We start from the raw sequence: 19,418 nt of genomic DNA on the forward strand, positions 1-19,418 counted from the left end.
GTGATGGGAAACCCGTGGGGATTACAATTGAGATGAAAAAAAAATGTGCAAAATGATGTAAAAATAAACTTTTTAATAAAAAAAAAAGAAAAAATATGATTTAGATCTAACTAAATTTTGTATTAATGCAGATAATACAAAATGAAATGTTATTTTCCTTTACTCCACTATTTTTCTATTTTGAGAATTTTAAAGTTACATTTGTCTTTTCCAAATTAATGTACTCCAGGTATTTTTTTCATTCACAAAGCATATGTTAAATTTTTCCCCTATTCTTTCCTGACTGATTTGGATTTCTTGACACTTTCCTAAAGTTCGTAAGTATATAGTTTATAAGAAATGTATTGAAGAGGCAGCTTAGTAATGGGAGTCCTGTGCTTACAGTGTCCCCATCTTGACAGCAAGAATTTATCACTTGTCCCACAGAAATGTTTGCAAATTTATAAGGCAGATGTTTAGAATAAACTATGCTCAACTCAATTCATTTGATATAAGAAACCTGAGATTGTTGTGAAGACCTCATAATCATTCTTTATCAAATCAGCAGTTAAAATTAATAAGTAATCTGGCCCTCCCTGGTGGTGCAGTGGGTTGGAGCACTGCACTGGGAGGCTAAAGCCACTTCAGCATGAGTTCGATCCCCACCTGCCCCAGAGGTGACCCACATGGCTAGCAGACCTCTCCTGACCCACCCGCTGCTCCCCTCAGCAGTGCACTTCATCTATCTGCCTGTTCTGCTCCCCACTCTGTGTGTGATGAATCCTCTCACCGTCTCTGCACCTCTGGCCTGTACCCCAATTCTGTATACATAAATAAATAAATCTTAAAAAAATAATAATAAGTAATGTAAGGCTATATTTATTCCATTTATTCACCAATACATACTGTGTGTGTGGGTATATACATACATATATAGTATAGTATATACATATATACTGTATATATATCTCACACTGAACTAACAACATATAAAAATATGTAAACATGTGTATGTGCATAATTATGGACCTTAGGGCACATGAGGACCCAGAAGAGAAGTCATAGATACAGTATATAGCATGCATTCAGGAGTAAGAGGGGATTTGCAAAATAACAGAACAGAAACTGAATCTATAATTGTTGAAAAATTAAGAACAGAGCAAGCTTTTCAGAGTAAACTCAATTTGAAGAAGTGACAATTCTCAGAGGTTGTCTATTCCATATCCATCCCAAAGGTTTCCTCTTATTATGAAGAAAACGTGTATTGACTACATGGTGATATTGGCTATGCTAATATTGAAATTATACAGCTTTCATTCATAACTACTTTTAAGATCAATTAAATTTAACTGTATTTTCGTTTTCCAAATGAAGATATTTTCATATTCAAAAACATAAGATATTTCTAATATATTTCTGTCACTAAAATTTAAGGATGTCTCAACTTGGCAAAATAGGCAGGTTTGGCCAAGCATTTCAAAAGAGAAATGATAGTTGATATTTCTCCTAGTAGTTGATTAAAATTTGTTCTTGGGTTCTGATATCTGTTATCTAGTAAGTTGTTATTCTCATCAACTCTTTTACATAGTTCATTCCTCTGATTATTAATATCTAATATATTGAAGTGTGTTATATATACATTATCTACAACTAATAATGTATATAGAAAATTCACACAAAGCCATTTCTTTAAATCTGACTGAAATTTTTTGAGATTTTTTTTCTTTAAATCCAAGAAATTCATTCTTCTTAATTTTGTTCTTTTACCCATCAAGCCCAATATGTTATTGAAATAAAGTTTATCAAATGTTTTGCAAATATCATTAACAATAAATGTTTTTCTCCTATTTGCTTTACTGTTCTCATCTCTAAGCATGCTTTTGTTTGAATGTAGTAAATATGGCTCTATTTTCATCCACAAACGGAGACCTAAGGAGTTTTCAATATCAGAATATTTGCAGTATGCAAATCCCCGGTCTTCCTCATCTACAGGTTGGATAGTAACAGTTAGTATTGGGCAATATTGACCACAAATAGCATAGAGTTTATCCAAAGAGTCACCTTCTTGAAGTGCACTATGAACTACATCACTACCAGGCAACGGTTGGATTTTAATATTATCAGAGACTGGATGAACTTTGTTACCACCTGGTGTAAAGATATGAGTGACTGATGTGCATACTCTTTCTGACCTTTGATTACTGTTCTGCTGAATAAGATAACCTGGTATTCTCTCCTTGGCACACATTTTATTTGGAACATCTGCCAACTCCTCAAGAAAAGGCTCAGAGTCACTACAATGAGGCATGTTAAAGTAATTGCATCTCAGTTCAAGAGGCTGAGTCAGTTCCTCCAACTCTGAGGAGGATAATTCAGCCAGGCTTGTGGCTGTGCCCAAATTTCCAAAATGTGAATATGGTACCTCATTGCTGCTACTATCAAGTAAAGTATCCACTGATGGGGTGTATACATTGTTATGTATGTCAGAATTTTCAGGAGATGATACTCTTAGCAAATGATTTTCTTTCAGGAGCCACTTGCCTCTGTCAATCAGTACTCCTTCCTCTATATTCCTCAAGAGTTTCTGATGATCATTTTGTTTTGTATCATGTTCTACAACAACTCCATGATAACTGGAACTCATATCATTAAAGTGGCATGTATCTTGTCTTTCCTCCTGATTTTTCTGCAGCACAGATGAACTACTAGATATCTGTACAGAAGAGTCAAATGACCGGCCTTTGCAATCATAAAGCCCTATTTTCTTAGCATACTGAAATTTCATAGAATTACAAGGATAAACCTGAGATCTGTATATAGATCCAGGGAAAAGAGATGGTTTAATAATCTGCGCTTTACCATAATGTGTTTCTATTGTCCTTTTAACAAATCTTTGATTGCAGTCTTTATCTCGAACAATTGCCTCATCAATGTCATTGGCATAACTACTTGATGTTTTACGTGGCTGCTCATTCTCATTGTCCTGTGGATAGTCTAACCAACCAGAAGTTATTTTACTTTTAAAATCAAGAGGGGACCCTGAATAACTTTCAATTTCCATGTTTTTCAACATCACTTTAACTCTCGTTTTAGTGTCACCTTCATTGATATCCTTTTCAGTATTTTGGTTAGAATCATAGCAAAATACTGAAGATGTTGGTGCTGCCAGCTTCCTACTGATTTTCTCACAGATTACACCATTCCTACTGTCTTCTATTATGTTCCTATTAGAGACTTTCATCATTTTCAAGTTTTTATCTATTAACTTTTTTTGGATTGATTCTTCAGGGGTTTGCTCTCTTATATTTGCTTTTGCATTAAATATAACAGTTTCGTGGTTTTCTAATTCATCAAAAGATTCCAATGCTGAAATGCTTCTTTCACTTGACGTCACACAGTTGGTTACTGAGCATGCTTCTTCAGAAGTCTTTGATTCTTCTTTATCAAAGGTTCTATATGTATTTGTTTGCTGGAGTTTCTTTAATGAACAATTTTGAGACTCTACAGAACTATGTTTCTTATCAAATTCTGATTCAGTTGCATTTAGGGGAAATTCACAATGGCTTACATCCCTGGTATTGTGGTGTGACACCACCAAATTAAAGTCATTTTTACATCTTAGGTCTGCCAAAATATTTAGGCCTTCCTGAACCTCGTCAAGTCGTTCTAATACTTCAGTTGATTCCAAATAATCAGTGTTAGGATTTTCTTTAGAATTTAGAAAATCATTAGTGTTGCAGACTCTGTTCAGAATGTAGCTGTCATCATTTGGGCAAGATGCTTCATAGATAAGGTTTTCCTCATGAGCACAAGCATTATGGGAAGACACGGCATCACTAACTAAACAGATCTCTCCCAGAAAACAAGTCTTATCTGTGTAGGTCTGATTCATAGCACAGTCATCACTAGGAAAAAAAGTATCACTGGGGTTACAAGTCTTTTTTGTATGGCAAGTCTTATTCACAATGTACCTCTCACAAGGAGAACAAGTCACCTCTGAAACACAGACTTCAGGGGAACAGACCTTACTGGCATAGTAGCTTCTATCTGAGGAATTATTTTCTTTTCCAGTGCACTTCAGAACTCTCTGATTGTGGAGAATCAAACAATTTTCAGAAGGATCTATTGACTCTTTGTCTAGTTCTTTTTCTGTGAATCTAAGATGATTTGTGGTTGACTCCACTAAAATGTTCACAGCAGCCTTCAGGTCATCAGCTTCCTCTGTGATGGCAATATGCTTTAGAACCTCCAACAAGGCAAGTATTTCTGAAGTTCTGTTGGTAATCTTGTGAGGACCACCTGGACAGAAGTTATTTATATTTCCCTTTAGGTTTAACACCAGGAGCCAAGCTAAAAGGACATTAGTGGATAAATTACATATTGTGGAAGGGAAGGGAACATCTGCAAGTGAGGCTGGCATTTGAACAATTTCATTCTGTGCCCTGTGAATACTAGGAACTAAACTTTGTAGTTGATGAAGCAACAGGACTGATAAGAGGTCTTTTGGAGTGTCTCCTTCCAAAGGATCTACCTGAATGGCAACCTCTACACTTTGCCCTGTTGTAGCTAAGTTTGTTTCTTGGTAAATAAGACTTAGCTCTGGTACTGACTTTTCAGCAGATACCTTACTTTTAGTAATGTGATCACCAATCACTGACTGTGATAAGCTACAATATTCATGCAAGGAAAGCAAGTAAGCATCATTCAGAGTTTTAATATGGCTGTCATAGAGATCTTTGGAAAGTTCTTCCCTGTTATCTTTGTTAAAAGATTTACTTACCCCTTTGCTTAGATTATCTCCTGACAAACTGTCATTTTTAGCTATGTGCTTATCACTTTCCAAAGCAAACTTACTTCCCTTCCCAGAATATGCATGGAAATTGTTTCCTAGAAAACCATTGTTAAAATTTACCACATTCCTTTCCTTTTTGTATACTGGAACTGATTTCCTAGGCTGGGCTGCTGAATGTGGCTTTATGATCGGCAACCATCTCTGTTTATAATTTTGAACTGAATGATGGGTAACATCAGGGTTAACAGCTGTCTTCAAAGAAGTTAAAGAATTTACCTTGATTGTAGCATGTTGTTTACTTATAATTGTACCTGATTTCAACTTTCCTCCTTTGTTTTTTTTCTGACTTTTCAAAGTTCCTTGGGAGTTAACTTTGGAATCTAAATTCTTCTCTGTTATTCCTCTCAAATACCAAGAGGTCGTTCCTGTATGATCCATTGGTCCATAAAAAGCATTTAATTTTTTTTCAAGAATATTAAACATAGGAAATGAATTTTTATTTCCCAAAGTATTCCTGCAATATTTAAATGCATTATAGGGAAATACTTTGTCTCCTTGATCAATTTCTATTTTTGTAGGTCCTCCTAATAAATCTACTTTGTTTAGTGGTCTGGATTTTCTTTTGGTTAAGAGTCCTTGAAGCTTGGGATTTGGAGTAGTACTTAATTTGTTTTTATGGAAATTCCTGGCATTCATAGAACTGAGTTTACTGTGGGAACCAAAATAATTTGATTCAAATACCATTTCACTTGCATGGAGGTCTTGCTCATAAAGCATCCCTCCTTTAAGAGGACTATCTGTAACTTGCAATATAGTTTCCTCTGTAATACTACATCCTTTGCTTATTCTCTCACTTTTACTGGGGAATCCTGTGCTTACAGTGTCCCTGTCTAGACAACAAGAATTTATCATTTGCTGCTGGAATTTCTTTTTCTTTTTGCTGAAAACAGATGATGAAATCTGCTTTTTATATTCTGGAATTTTTGTTAAACCACCTTCATTAATTAATCTGTCAATTCTTGAAGTGACAGCAGACAATCCTGCTGCAACTGGAGTCTCAGAGATAATTTTGTCAGTGCTAGAGTTATTATCTGAAGGCTGAGTTGTATCTGCTAAAATAAGACTGAACCTATCATCGGTATTACCATAACTATTGAAGTTCTTGATTCTAGGCTGTGTCTCTGATATTTCACTATCAACTACACCTTCCTCCAGTGCTGACTTTTCTGATATAGTCTGTGCCAAATCATTATTATGGGGTATCTCTAACATCTTCTGCCTTGTAATTTCTACAACGCCAGCGCATGTCGTGCTTGACTTGAGCAGTCTACTTTCCTTTTTTCTTTCTACAGCTGACTCCATCTGCTCATTGTTATTGATCTGAACAAGTACTGGTTTGTTAGATACTGATGACACTTTACTGCAAGAATGGGTGAACATGTGATATTCAGATTTGTTTTCCCTATCTTCCTGTCTAACCATTTTCTCTTGAATTTCAGTTTCAGATACTAAAGTCACACTCCCTATGACCGACTTCTTTGGTCTCACTCTCCTAGGTCCAGGTGTAGGAGGCCTATAAAAGTGACGCTTCTCTTGACCCTGAGTTTCCTGAATGGCATTTGTGTCTACAGAAGCATTCTCCCAACTAGTAGAACAAGTTTCAACCTCTTGACCTGTTTTTGCAGTGTTTATCTCCTCTGCCAAACTGCCCTCTTGATTATTGCCTTTCTCCAGAGGTGAGACAACTGCAGACAATGAGCAAGCTGCAATCTCTGTACCAGATGATGCATCATCTGCTGTTCCTGGAAAACTGCTTATCTTACTCTTCTCATCGCTATTAGAAAGATCAGCTCTACTGACAGTGGTTGTCCACTTTATGGTTTCTTCCTCTTTTATCTTAAATCGAACTTTCATCTCAACTGTCATAGTGCCATCTTGATTAAAAACAATTGATTTCTCAATATCATCTTTAAAAGGACAGATTAATAAATTCTGAGAATCATTTTTTTCTAAGGCCAAGTAATTATCAGAAGCAAAAGACTGATCTGAATAGCCATCACTATTATCCATTTTGTTAGATGAAACACAGTAAATCTGGGACCTTGAACTTGAAGGCATATGTGTATTAACTTTCAAATTTTAAGAGTAAAAGATACCCCGCATAAAACAAAATGTGGGAAAAAATTATAAATATCCAATGGAAGAGGCAGCAGAGAAAGAAAAGAAAAAATAATGAATTAGTAAATTCATTTTCTAAATTTCATAGTAAGATATTATTGATTCTCACCTTTGTGGATTCACTAGCTGAGTTCAATGCTTTATCTGATACATTTCTACAAACTACTCTTAAAAAGGCAACTTATATCTCCTTTAATAATATGAAATGGACAATTTTAATAACAAAAGTATAAATTAGAAATTGCTAAGGAATCTAGTAAAAATACAGAGATTTTTGTGATGTTTCAATTTATTTCCTCTGTCTACTACTACTAAGCTAAAACTGAAATCAAACCAGGTGTTGCATACATATTCAGACAAAGCAAGTAGTAATGCATGGTGGTATTCATTTTTCTATTATCGTGAATATCCAAAAAAGAATCTATATAATATTATGAGTGCTCAAACACCTTTACTATTCACTTTAAAAGCTTAACTAATTAATTAATAATTATCATCCCTTATTTTGTATAATTAATGCACTTGATTTAATATAAAGCAGTAAAATGAACAGGGCTAGAAAGGCCCAAATATCTACTTATCTTTCTAATGTGTCTCCAGATATAGCTTTGACACTCATGCTTTTCAAATTCACTTAAATTCCTACTAGTAATTTTACATAGACTTGCACATGCTTACCATCAATTAAATACCTTTACCTTTTCAATGTATAAACCTAAAAATATTTTCTCTTTTTGCTTTACTTTCATAAAAACTATAAATGAAAATATCTCACTCATAATTTTTTTAACTCATAATGTTTTTAAGTTAAAATTTACAAAGCCCTCAGGTTCCCTAAAGTCATCACAAATCATATGCAGCACCCTGCATCAGAAACAAAATCATTTTGGTAAAATAATCAAGATGAAACTGTACTATCATAAACAAAACATATATTTGGCAGCTAATGCCTACAAAATTGAAAAAATAATTATCTGAAGTATATCCATGAAATAACTAAATAACAACAAAAAATAATAGATGAATTTCATCCATTTTACCAGTAAGTAATGGGATTAATATTACTTAAAATGCTATAGTTTATATTACTTAAAATGTCTCAATAGAATAAAAACTAAAGTTTAAATACAAGTGCCAATCAATACATTAGCACAGAGTTTACACACTGACCACAATGAATAAGTTTATCAGGGAATGTACACCCAACCATACTATACTGAGCTTCTTAGAGGTCTCCTTCTGCCCTACCCAAAGACAATGCCCTCCCATGCAGCACTTCCTAATAATGATCTGGATTGTTATTAACCAGCATGAATTGACTACAAGAACCCTTTTTCTGTTGTTTTTTAATAAATAAAGGTAGATCTAAGGACCTATGATTTCTACTGAAATAATTTCAAAAACCAGAGCATGTTTGTACTTAGACATTTTTAAAAATGCAATCACTCAACTAACCTGCTAAACTCTCTTGTAATATACTCCATGGTACTATTCAGGAAAAAACCTATACCTACCAAAGATGGCACTTACACACATTCCATATAACTTCTCTCCAAATCAAGAAATGCTAACATTTTGATTTTTTAACTAGATATATCCCCCACAAAAAAAAAAAAAATCATCAATTTAAATAGCTATGTCATGTGGCAACATACAGCTGAAGAGTTGTGAAACTATTCCCCTAAAATAGATACAATATTGTAAACCAATATTACCACAATAAAAAAATAAATTACAAAAACCAGGTACAACACTGATTGATTTGGAAATCCCTAAAAAATATATCAAAAAATCTCTGACTCCTTATACAATAAAAAAAAACTAATTTCAGTTTAACTGGTTTTAATCCCCTTATTTTCTCTCTATGATGAAAGAACTTAGTGATTTGAATCAATATCATGTAATCATTTAACATGGCTGCGGTACTGGTCAAAGAATCTCAGAATTAAAATAAATATATAAGTAAATTGAGGCTATATATTTATTTAGGTGACTTACTCTTTATGTTTTCTGATCTAGCAATTCCTTTGGGGCACACACGATGAGAGATCCCTGGTAATCTAGCAGGAAGCAAGTACTTTTGGATGTCATAATTCCCTGGTTTAAATGGTTCCCTTCCTGCTGCTACCACAGCTCCAGAGCTCAGGATCACTGCCTGGAGACTAGGAACCTAGAAGAAACAAAAGAGCACATAGGACTATGGTGATGGCACATGGTTAAGTGGTGGGAAGTCCCAGGGGTTACAACTGAGATGAAAAAATGCACAAAATTAAGACTAATGTAATATATATATATATATATATATATATATAATTTAATTAATAAATAAATAAAAGTAAATATGTAAAAAGAACAAAAAGCACTAAACACTAGTTTAGTTCTTTACACTAGTTTAGTTCTTTCCATATGTAATTTTGTAATGACTGAATTTAACAACCTCCCAGGCCTGAAAATTATTATCACCAAGCCATTGATTACTGAAAATGCCAAAGGTAGGGAGATTGGGGGAGAAGTGTACAAGGAAAGCATGTTGATGGACTGGTTAAAAACAACATCCTTATTGACCTTATTCAGCCTGCCTACTAGCTAAAGAAATCTGTCTACTGTTAACCAAAGAAAATGCAGTACTTCCCTGTACTTTCCTCACAAAAGTATACAGTTGTAGCCAAATGTCTACCTGGGGCCAGCTAAAAAAGAACCTGGAAGACAGGGCAGGGCCAAAAAGGTTAGCTCTTGTAGCAACACTATCAATAGCAGGGGAAGTTCCTGCGACATGCTTTTTGCAGGGATCCTAAGAAAGTGATTTCTATACCTAATTAAATATCACTGTTGGCTATTCCTTTGCAAGAAATGTCATCAATATAGGATTAGATTTTGTGCTTAGAAACAGGAGAAAATTAGGGAGTATGTGGAGGAAAAAAAAAAGGTGGGGGGGGGAATATCCTGATTGTGGCCAAAGCCTGGTCCACTTCAGACCCTCCACCCAAAAGGAGCATAGAAAACCACACAGAAAAGCTCACACATACACACTTACACACACACACGGCCTTCCTTCCCTGGGGTTAGCTCCACTGAACTCAGAGGAGAGGAGCCTCAGGGCGCTCACCTTTCTTCCATCTGTGGTGTACAGTTTATTCACGGGGCACTGCAGGACTTCTGTCAGGTGCTGCAGAAAAGCCTCAAAAGTCTGGGTGACCCTCCTGCTGAGAAGGACCACACGCCTAGTCTTGGGGTCTCCATTCCGGAAGACCACAAGCCTCCTCGCAGCGCGCAGCATGCCGGGAGCTGCCATGGCAGCAGCAGCCTGGGAGCGGTGAGCATGCGCAGTGATGGCCCGACTGCTGAGCCAAGGCGGTGGACGCCTGCGAACCTTTTCCAAATCCAACGGCTGAATCTTCTTGCCGTGGGAGCACAAGTATGATTCTCCATCTTCCAGCTCTTCCAGGCTTGTGATGATGTGCCTTCCCCGAGGGGTGCTGATATTCCTTACCCCGAAAGGTAGAGGCACCTTCCTTGACAAGTTATCCAGCAGAGCATCAAATGACTTACACGAACGAGGATTGATTACCACCCTAACCCCGCCAAATTGCTGGTCTCCGCTCTTGTAAAAGCTGATCCGTTTGGCCACAACAGGATGAGTGAGGCTCAAATGGCGCTGGGAAGACACTTGACCTTCAGAAGAAGTGGGATGAATCATGGAAAAACTAAGAGGAGTTTCACTCATTTTTGCTGAGACCTAGAGAAGGAAGGAAATTATTCTTCTTCGGAATAATAACACTGTAAAGAAAACATGATAATGCTAATGTGCGCTAATTATAATTGTAAAAATGAGGCCATCCCTCAAATTTTATTCTTTAATTTATTCATTCATTCATTATACCTGTCTATTTTGAAAGATAATTTTAAGGAACTTACAATTAAAAAGATAGTTAAATAAGATATTTAAAATTTAAACATAAAAATAACCTAAGTGCATTACCTAAGGGATAGTTTTTTGTTTTGTTTCGTTTTTTAAGTATTATTCACATCCATGCAGTAGAACGATATGCAACCGCTGAACCCAATTGGCTCTGTAGTTCTGAATTTATTAGCATCAAAAAATGATTAGTATGTCCTATTACTAAGGAAACAAATTGTAAAATACATATGTTATGCCGCTGATTTATATGGATACATATATGTTATACTAACAGAGAAAAGTTAAGTATATACCATACAATGTTATTCGTGGCTATCTGGATAGCAGAGTTGTAGACAGTATTTCTGGTTTTTTTTTTTTTTTTACATTGCTAATTCTGTGACTTTAATAAGTATTATTGAAGAATTGAAAAAATAATAATGTAAAAGACCCAAATCAGAAACCATGTAATGAGAGTATAGGAGAGTTTTGCAATTGGTGATTTAGTTCTGCATGTTCTGGCATTCAAGGAAAATGCAAAAAAAGTACAAAGTTCAAATTGTCCATTGGATGAAACCAAATTAGTTCACTTGGAGGTAAACTTTTTTTCTGACATTAAGTTCTAAGAAGAATGCATCACATAGATCCTATTAAATATATGTATGTTTCCATTACAAATTATACAAAATACAAATTAGTTATCTAACTCACTAATCCTACCTTAGGAAAAACAACTTTTTTTTTTCTTTAATGAATGAGTACATTAGTCTACCCTGCTGAAAATGGTGCGATCTGAGTGTTGCCCCCAGAGTGGTTTTAAAATGAAAACTTTAGGAATTCCAGGGCTATTTAAGCTCTTGAATTGAAGTTTTCTGCTTCCACTTCCAAGTGAAACTAGTATCTGTGAAGTGAGCAGCTTATCTAGTTCTAGGCTTGTTTTCCATGGATAGATAGCTTATTGTGACTATTTTCTGTAGCTTTAAGTCTGTGTAATTATTAGTGTCTTTTAACTGAGTAAGAATGCCCTGCAGCCTTGAAGACCATTTGAGCAAACTAAATAAATGTGATCAATATTACAAAGATAAAAAAGGCATGTTTGTCATTATAAATCAACTAATCACTTAAATATTTGCAAGTTGCTAATTAGCATTCTTCATATATCTCCACTATGAGTTGTAAATCTTATTTATAGATAACTTAGGAAAATGCACTAAAAGATCAACTTGAATTTGTCTCCCCTTCTCCCTCCCCAAGTGTTGTTTTTTTTTAAGCTGGGGTGTAGGCCAAGGGGAGGGGAGGAGGGCAGGAAGGGGGAGAGGATTCATCAGCCACAGAGTGGGCTCCAACTTGTGCTGCAATGGCTGCAGTTAATTTCATAGTGCTGAGGTTTCACCCCTTCAGCCACCAGGGAGGTCCCCCCAAGTGGTTTAAAGTAATTACAGTACTTAAGACAATAAAGGCAGCTGTGGTAGGCATGTGCATCATGATTTGGGGGATCATCTTTGCAATGGAGTCAGCAAAACTGCAATCTTTTCTCATCCTTGACTTGATAAACTTTGGTCTAACTTTAGAAAAGCTTCTTAATCTCCTATGTCCTCATCAGCTATAGAAATGACTTCCTTTGGTATTTAAATAAGGAACTTTAGAATTATATTTTAGGTTGATTTATTTACACGTTTATTTGAAGATATTTTACCTGAATAGTGTTTAAGATACATTTTTCACCTAATTTTGAAAAATTACACTTATCTATATAAGTGCATAATGACACTTTTAATTTTAATAATTTTCTGATTGGATCTCACTATTTGAAAAGGAGGTGACAACCTGGTTATCACATAGGGATCACAGTTATGTGAGCTAATGTGCTAAGTGTTTTGTTTTGGAGAATTGGAAAGGATGTTGTCCTGAATAAGGAGGTTTTGTACTAAGACCATGAGAGAGATCATGGGGGTAAAAAGATAGTTGAAGAGAAGTGTCACCCCCTGTCTCTATTTCACTGGTCCTTGGCCCCGTATACTGTTTTTGAGCCTAGTGCATAAAGGGACCAAGCTGAAGTAGCCATAATGTGGGTAGGTGACAGCAACGTAGCAATGGTGAAACATTTGCAATGAAAGTACATGTAACAGCAAAACAAAATAAAAACTTGAGTGCCTGTTTTCCTCACTGCATGTAAGACAATCTGTAGGAACATCTAGAGACATGGGGAATTTTAGAGACGATGAGATTTTGCTTACATGCAGGTATGGTTTAGTAACCAATGGGAGGGTGGTCCTTCTGTGTATATCATGATGGAAGTTTAGTAATATCATTGATTAAAACACTATTGATTGTGTGGCCCTCCCTGGAGGTGCAGTGGGTTAAAGCACAACACTAAGAAGCTAAAGCCACTTCAGCATGAGTTCAATCCCTGCCCCGGAGGTGACCCACATGGCGTGGCAGACCTCTCCTGACCCGCCCACTGTACTTCATTGATCAGCCTGTTCTGCTCCCTACTCTGTTTCTGGTGAATACTCTCACCACTCCTCCACCTCTGGCCTGTATGCCAGCTCTATATGCATAAAATAAATAAATCTTAAAAACACGATTGTGCATACAGAATACAATATCATCACTGGGAAAGAGAGTGCAAATCAGAATCTTCCAGGGGAATGAATCAGCCTTTTTCTTGGCATTATCATGTTCTACTGCATCCAAGGGGAATCATGGAGTAATTAAATATCAACATCCATTAAGGAAAAGTCTGAATATCAAAGAGAAAAGATGGGAATAACAAAGAGAGATGTGTAATCCAGCCAGAAGGAGTGGGGCCGAGGGTGGGGAAAGATGATAGTTTCTATAGTAAATCCTGTGTACATCTGAGACACAAGAGGCACAGAGCAGTAGAAATACTACCAGAGGAAAGGCAGAGATTCTTACAGCACTAACCAGTGCACATGATTAAGGCCAGCAACATGGTCAGTAGTCTTGATCATAGAAGCTACCAGCCCTCCACAACCTTTAGTTATCCAGCATTAATTGTGTCCCTTTCTGATTCAGCTTTAAAGACTAATCAGAACAAGGATGAAAACCAAGCAAAGTTTCTTTACAAAAATTTTAAATAATAAGGTTTATTTTACTCCCTCTGGAGTTGGGGTAATACTGTAATATGCTTAGAAGGCTTTCAAGAAACAAAGTAACATAAAGTGGTCTAATTCTACTTTGTGAATGTGAGACTAAAGGGAAAGGAAGGCGCTAAAAGGTACAAAGGAAGTAGAATCTTAAAATCTGTCACTTCCTTAGAAATAGAATGGAAAGCTCTCGCCCAACAAGCCAAACTATCGATATATTGAAATCATCTTAAAATGACTTGTTTCCCAAATCTTCCCCTGTTCTCTGAAGTCTCTTCATTTCTTAAAGTCAGTCCATGGAATTATCATGAATACTGCTGTTGCTTTTTAAGAGTAAGCATAGTTTTGACACTCCTTCCTTTACTGGTTCAGTCGTGGTTGTGCTTACCTGCATCATCACTGGTCACAATTAACACTGTATGTAAGTATGTAAGTCTGTGCTGCTCAGAATGAAATACTTGTTTCTATCCACCACTCATATGACAAAAACAGATAACAGATTGACAAGATGCATGCACACAATTTCACTAGTTAATTTTAATGTTCCACCACATAGTATGAATTCAGGCAATTGATAAAGAAGAATGAAGTAGAAAACAAAATGGGAAATTAGTATGTTCAGAACATTAATTCAAAGATTCAGTGTTGCAAGAAAAAATAGTTCCTTTCATAGGTTATCATAATTTATGTAGTGGGTTGGGGATTCAGAAAGGAAATGTAATTATGCCTATGGTAGCCATAGTATTGTTGAATTATAAACAGCTTCTGTCTGTAATCCACAGATTATTCTAATGAATAGTGCTTTTATAATTATAAAAATAAACTTTACTCATATTTGAATACAGTAGAACTTCTTGATTTTGTGATATGTAGTTCCCTCTACCCTCTAGATATGCATATTGCGAAGGCTTCTGACACATTTGGGTAAATAACAATAACTATTAGAAGTATTTGTTCTTTTGTAATGGTTAAAGATAGATCACAAATCTAGACATACATACATATATATATATTCACATATATATAAAACAGAAAATAAAACACAACTAAATAAATATGGATTATCTTCAGAGTAAAAGATTTCAAATAGTTTGTACTTACCAGAACTTGAAACTTCCCTTATTAAAAAAAAAAAATTGCATACTTTAAGTTGTTTGAATAATTCACATAAATGTTGCTGGGTATGTAACCTGCTCACTCTGAGCAAACATACTGATGCCTTTGGACTTATTCTTAGTGTAGCCACTCAGGGGTGGGGACAGCCAATTAATTTAATCCAAACTGATGATAATCCCCAGACAGAATTCACCTTCAGGGACCACAGCCAGAAACAAGTCAGTTTGAGCCTATTCCACATATCTAAAATGTCCCTAATTAGTACTTACATTGTATCAGTCTCAGGAAAAATATACTTTGCCAATTCATACACATTTCTCTCCCAAATAGTCTTAGATCCCCATTTATTTAAACAGAAGATGTTATTGTAGAGCTAAAGATGAATTGGTTTGACATTTTATCATTTTTTGATAACTAGTTTTGGGTCAATATTTGCTCCTGGTAATCATTAAAATAGAAAGATCCTGAGCCTTCTTATTTTTAATTTAAGCACTCCTGATTATTATCACATCACTATAGTTCTAATGTAAATTGCTATAAATGTAAATAATTTGGCCTCTCAGCATAAGACAAGGCAAGTAAAGAGGTGCCACACTGCAAGGTGAAGTAGTTTTACTTCAGAACATCAGCATATTTCCACTGCTATGCTTAATGATGCATTTAAATGTTTCAGGATTTTGTGGCACATGAAATTCCCTCTGACACCTACTGCTTCAAATGGCTGCCTGTAGTCTAATCTGATTGAGAGATAGCTCCACTAATCAGATTTCTTACCAGTACCTGTCTCAGCTCTAAACTACAAAAATAAAGTGAGGGGCACTGCCAGAAAAAAAGAGTTAGGTTTAAACATGTGTTCTGAATAGTGTCTTCAAACAGATCACAAAAGGAAAAAGATTATGAAGTTGCACACTTGCCTTATAAATACTGAGTTTATAATATATATATATATATATAATAATTTTACATTAAAATGTAAAAAGGAGGAAAGGAGGAAGGGAGGAAGGAAAGAAAAAATGGAGGCAGGAGGGAGAAAAGGAAGACAGGAGAGGTAGATAAGAGAGACAATAGTGTTTAACTTTGGCACAAAACTCTGTTTATATTTATGACTGTCTACACAAAGACTTCACTATTTAATCATTAAAGAAGGATATGTTTACAGTGTAACAAAAGGGATGAATGCATTACCAGCTCCAAATTGAAGTACATAGTCTAAGTTTGAAGTTAAAGCAATCTGTCCTTAAATAGCTAAGTACGAATGAGGTATTTCTGTTGATTTTCTTTTGGTTCTAGTAATCCCTGTCTAAGAATCAATTCACGTTCATTGGTTATATTTTGTCACTGAACAGATTCAAACTAAAGGAATTCTTTTGAGGCACCTTTAGGAAAAAGGTAAATTTCATCCTTAAGTCAGTACAAAGGGCTTTCCTTTTCTAAGCATCTCCCATAACATACATTCTACTCCCTTGATTTTAGTGGGGAGCAAGAACCTAGTAGAGCCCAATAGTGCCGCCATACTGTCTTCCTGGCATCACTTGTCTCTGGCAGCACCATCTTGGGAAATCTAAACTACTGCTTCTCAAGCTCGAACACGGACATCAATTAGGTGGGAATCTTGCTAACTATGGTCTCTGACTCAAGTATGGGCTGTGGCCTGAGAGTCTGCATTGCTAATAAACCAATGCATGCCCTTTAATTAATGAATCTAAGAACTACCAGCGGCCTCTGTGGTGAGGTTCATTTTACAGTCCTTCCCTAAAGAAATTCTCTGAGACTAGCTGTCTATAATATCTGAATCCTGTTCAATTCTATCTAGTCAATTCTGACAATGTAGACAGTTCCCTGGGAGGCACACACAGTGCTTCAGCTCTCAGTTTACATCCTGTCTCTTCCTTCTGCTTCCCTGTGTAGTTTTGAATCATTTACTTCATTTTGTTGTCTGCTTCCCTAACCACAAAATGTGGGGAAATACTCATCTTATAGGCTCTCTGTAAGGGGTAAATAAGATAATATTCATTATGTATTTAGCAAAGGGCCCACACGTTATAATGTGTAAAAGATTACATATAATCTTTTAAAACAATCTTTTAAAACACTTTTGTGATTATCTCAGTCTTCAGTAAACCATTTCCAGACCGCAGTGTGCCATACCATTTTGATCTGATCCAGCTTACCTTTTTTTTTAAAAAAAAGATTTATTTATTTATTCATACAGAGCTGGGGTACAGGCCAGAGATGCGGAGGGTGAGAGGATTCACCAGAGACAGGGGCAGAACAGGCAGATCTATGAAGTACACCGCTGAGTGGTGGGCAGGTCAGGAGAGGTCTGCTTTGCCATGTGGATCTCTCCGGGACAGGCGGGGATCGAACTCCTGCAGAAGTGGCTTAAGCTTCTCAGTGCTGTGCTTTAACCCACTGCGCCACCAGGGAGGGCCACCAGCTTACTTTTTTAATTTCATCTCAACCCATATGTAGTTTGAATTACTTGGCATTTCTTAAATGTAGCTTTGGACTTTAGCATATATTGTTTGTTTGTTTGTTTTTACTTCAATGCCTTCTCCCCTCCATGATCGTCATCTATCTTTCTGTCACTTACTTAAATATTCACTCAGAAAGCTTTCTTGAACCCTCACCTTCCCACTATAAAAACATTGGTTACTGGCCCTCCCTGGTGGCGCAGCAGATTAAAGCACAGCACTAAGAAGCTTAAGCTACTTCCGCATGAGTTCGATCCCTGCCTGCCCCAGAGGTGACCACATGGCGTGGCAGACCTCTCCTGACCAGCCCACTGCTCCCCTCAGCAGTGTACTTCCTCGATCTGCCTGTTCTGCTCCCCAATCTGTCTCTGGTGAATCCTCTCACCCTCCGCATCTCTGGCCTGTACCCCAGTTCTGTATGAATAAATAAATAAATCTTTAAAAAAAATAAACATTGGTTACAGAAATAGATACCCTCCATTGTGCTGTCTTGTCTGTTTAAATATGTACCCTCACACATTTCATACTGCACTGAAGTCGGTGGCTCCTAACTCACTAAACTCATTAAAGTACCAGAAGTACAACTTAACACCTCAGAATTTCTAGAAACAGCTCAGTGCTTATATATAACAGACTTTGAAAAATCTACTACATGAATTATTCTCTGCCTGTGTTTAATTTAGAATTTGTAAAGGTATATATACCAGAAAAATCCTGCCTCATTGGAACTGCAAGAATTTTCACTCTTAGAAAACCCAAGGAACCCAAGGATGAAATAAGATTGTTTCAGAAAGGCTAATCATTCTGTGCAGTTAGCACAGAACATGAACTTTATCTTCCCCATCAATCCTACATGGGCTAGTATGGTCCATTCTGATGAAGTTACTGAATTTTGAAACTGTGTGGTCTCTACCTTGGAGATCAATCCTCATTTATCAACTCTCCTACACTTTGAAAGTGGCATGTCTTCATTTGCTCAGACTGCTATAACAATACAACTTGGTGGCTGTACAATCAAGCTGGGTGGCTGAAACAACAGACGTTTGTTTCTTACAATTACAGAGACTAGGAAGCCCAAGATAGAAGTACCAGACACGTTGGTTCCTAGTGAGAGCCCTCTACCTGCCTTTCAAATGGCTGTGTGTTCATGTGGCAAAGGTAAAAAGAGAGAAAGAAAGAGAACTTTTGTGTCTCTTCCCCAAAGGGCAATATTCCTATTATTAGAAGATCTCTTAATGATCTCCCAAAGGTCGAAATCCAGTTGCCATCATATTGGGAGTTAGGACTTCAATATTTGAATTTTGTGTACACAATTCAGTCCCTAGTAGTATATCCCTATGACTTTGATTTTTTTTCACACAATCTTCCTCATCAATTAATTTGCTTATTTATTCATTCTACAGATTTTTAATGCACCACTAGTTACTAAGCAACTAGTGGTAAACACAACAACAACTGCAATAATCCTTGCCTTCATACTACTTAAATACATTAGCAGTGGCAAACTATAAACGAGCCCTTAGTATGTTAGATAATGCTAGCTACTATGGAGAAAAATGAAGCAAAGTAGGAATGATAGTGGTACAAGTCAGGAAAAATCTTGAGATGATTGCATGTAAAAAGATACCTGAAAGTGGTTAGAGGGAAAAATATTTACAGCTATCAGAAAGAAGAATGTCTCTAGTAGAAAAATCAGTGCAACGATCCTGAGTGAAAAGGTGCTAGAAGTATTTAAAGTATTTGGAAAGGGATAAGGCTAGTATGATTAAAATGACAAGGCATAAAATTATGTAGGGCCTTGTGAATCCTTTGGTAAATACTCAGATTTGAAATGAGAAGAAAAAACTAAAGCAGGGCTTTGTGAAAGAAGT

The 19,418-nt window shown here is 36.2% G+C and overlaps 1 protein-coding gene across 1 annotated transcript in view; it reads right to left on the reverse strand.

Moving 5' to 3' along the window:
* The window catches only part of RP1 (retinitis pigmentosa 1 (autosomal dominant)), a 147,677-nt gene extending 137,004 nt beyond the window's left edge, over positions 1 to 10,673 (reverse strand). The window contains exons 1-2 of the mRNA XM_004680039.1: positions 10,056 to 10,673; positions 8,948 to 9,119 (exon numbers count right to left, since the gene is read on the reverse strand). Coding sequence (XP_004680096.1) covers positions 8,948 to 9,119; positions 10,056 to 10,673 — 790 coding nt within the window. The remainder of the gene's footprint in view (positions 1 to 8,947; positions 9,120 to 10,055) is intronic.
* Between the last annotated feature and the right edge of the window lie 8,745 nt (positions 10,674 to 19,418).

This window comes from Condylura cristata, unplaced genomic scaffold (genome assembly GCF_000260355.1).
Source record: "Condylura cristata isolate star-nosed mole 26May11 unplaced genomic scaffold, ConCri1.0 scaffold00009, whole genome shotgun sequence".
Taxonomy (NCBI): domain Eukaryota; kingdom Metazoa; phylum Chordata; class Mammalia; order Eulipotyphla; family Talpidae; genus Condylura; species Condylura cristata.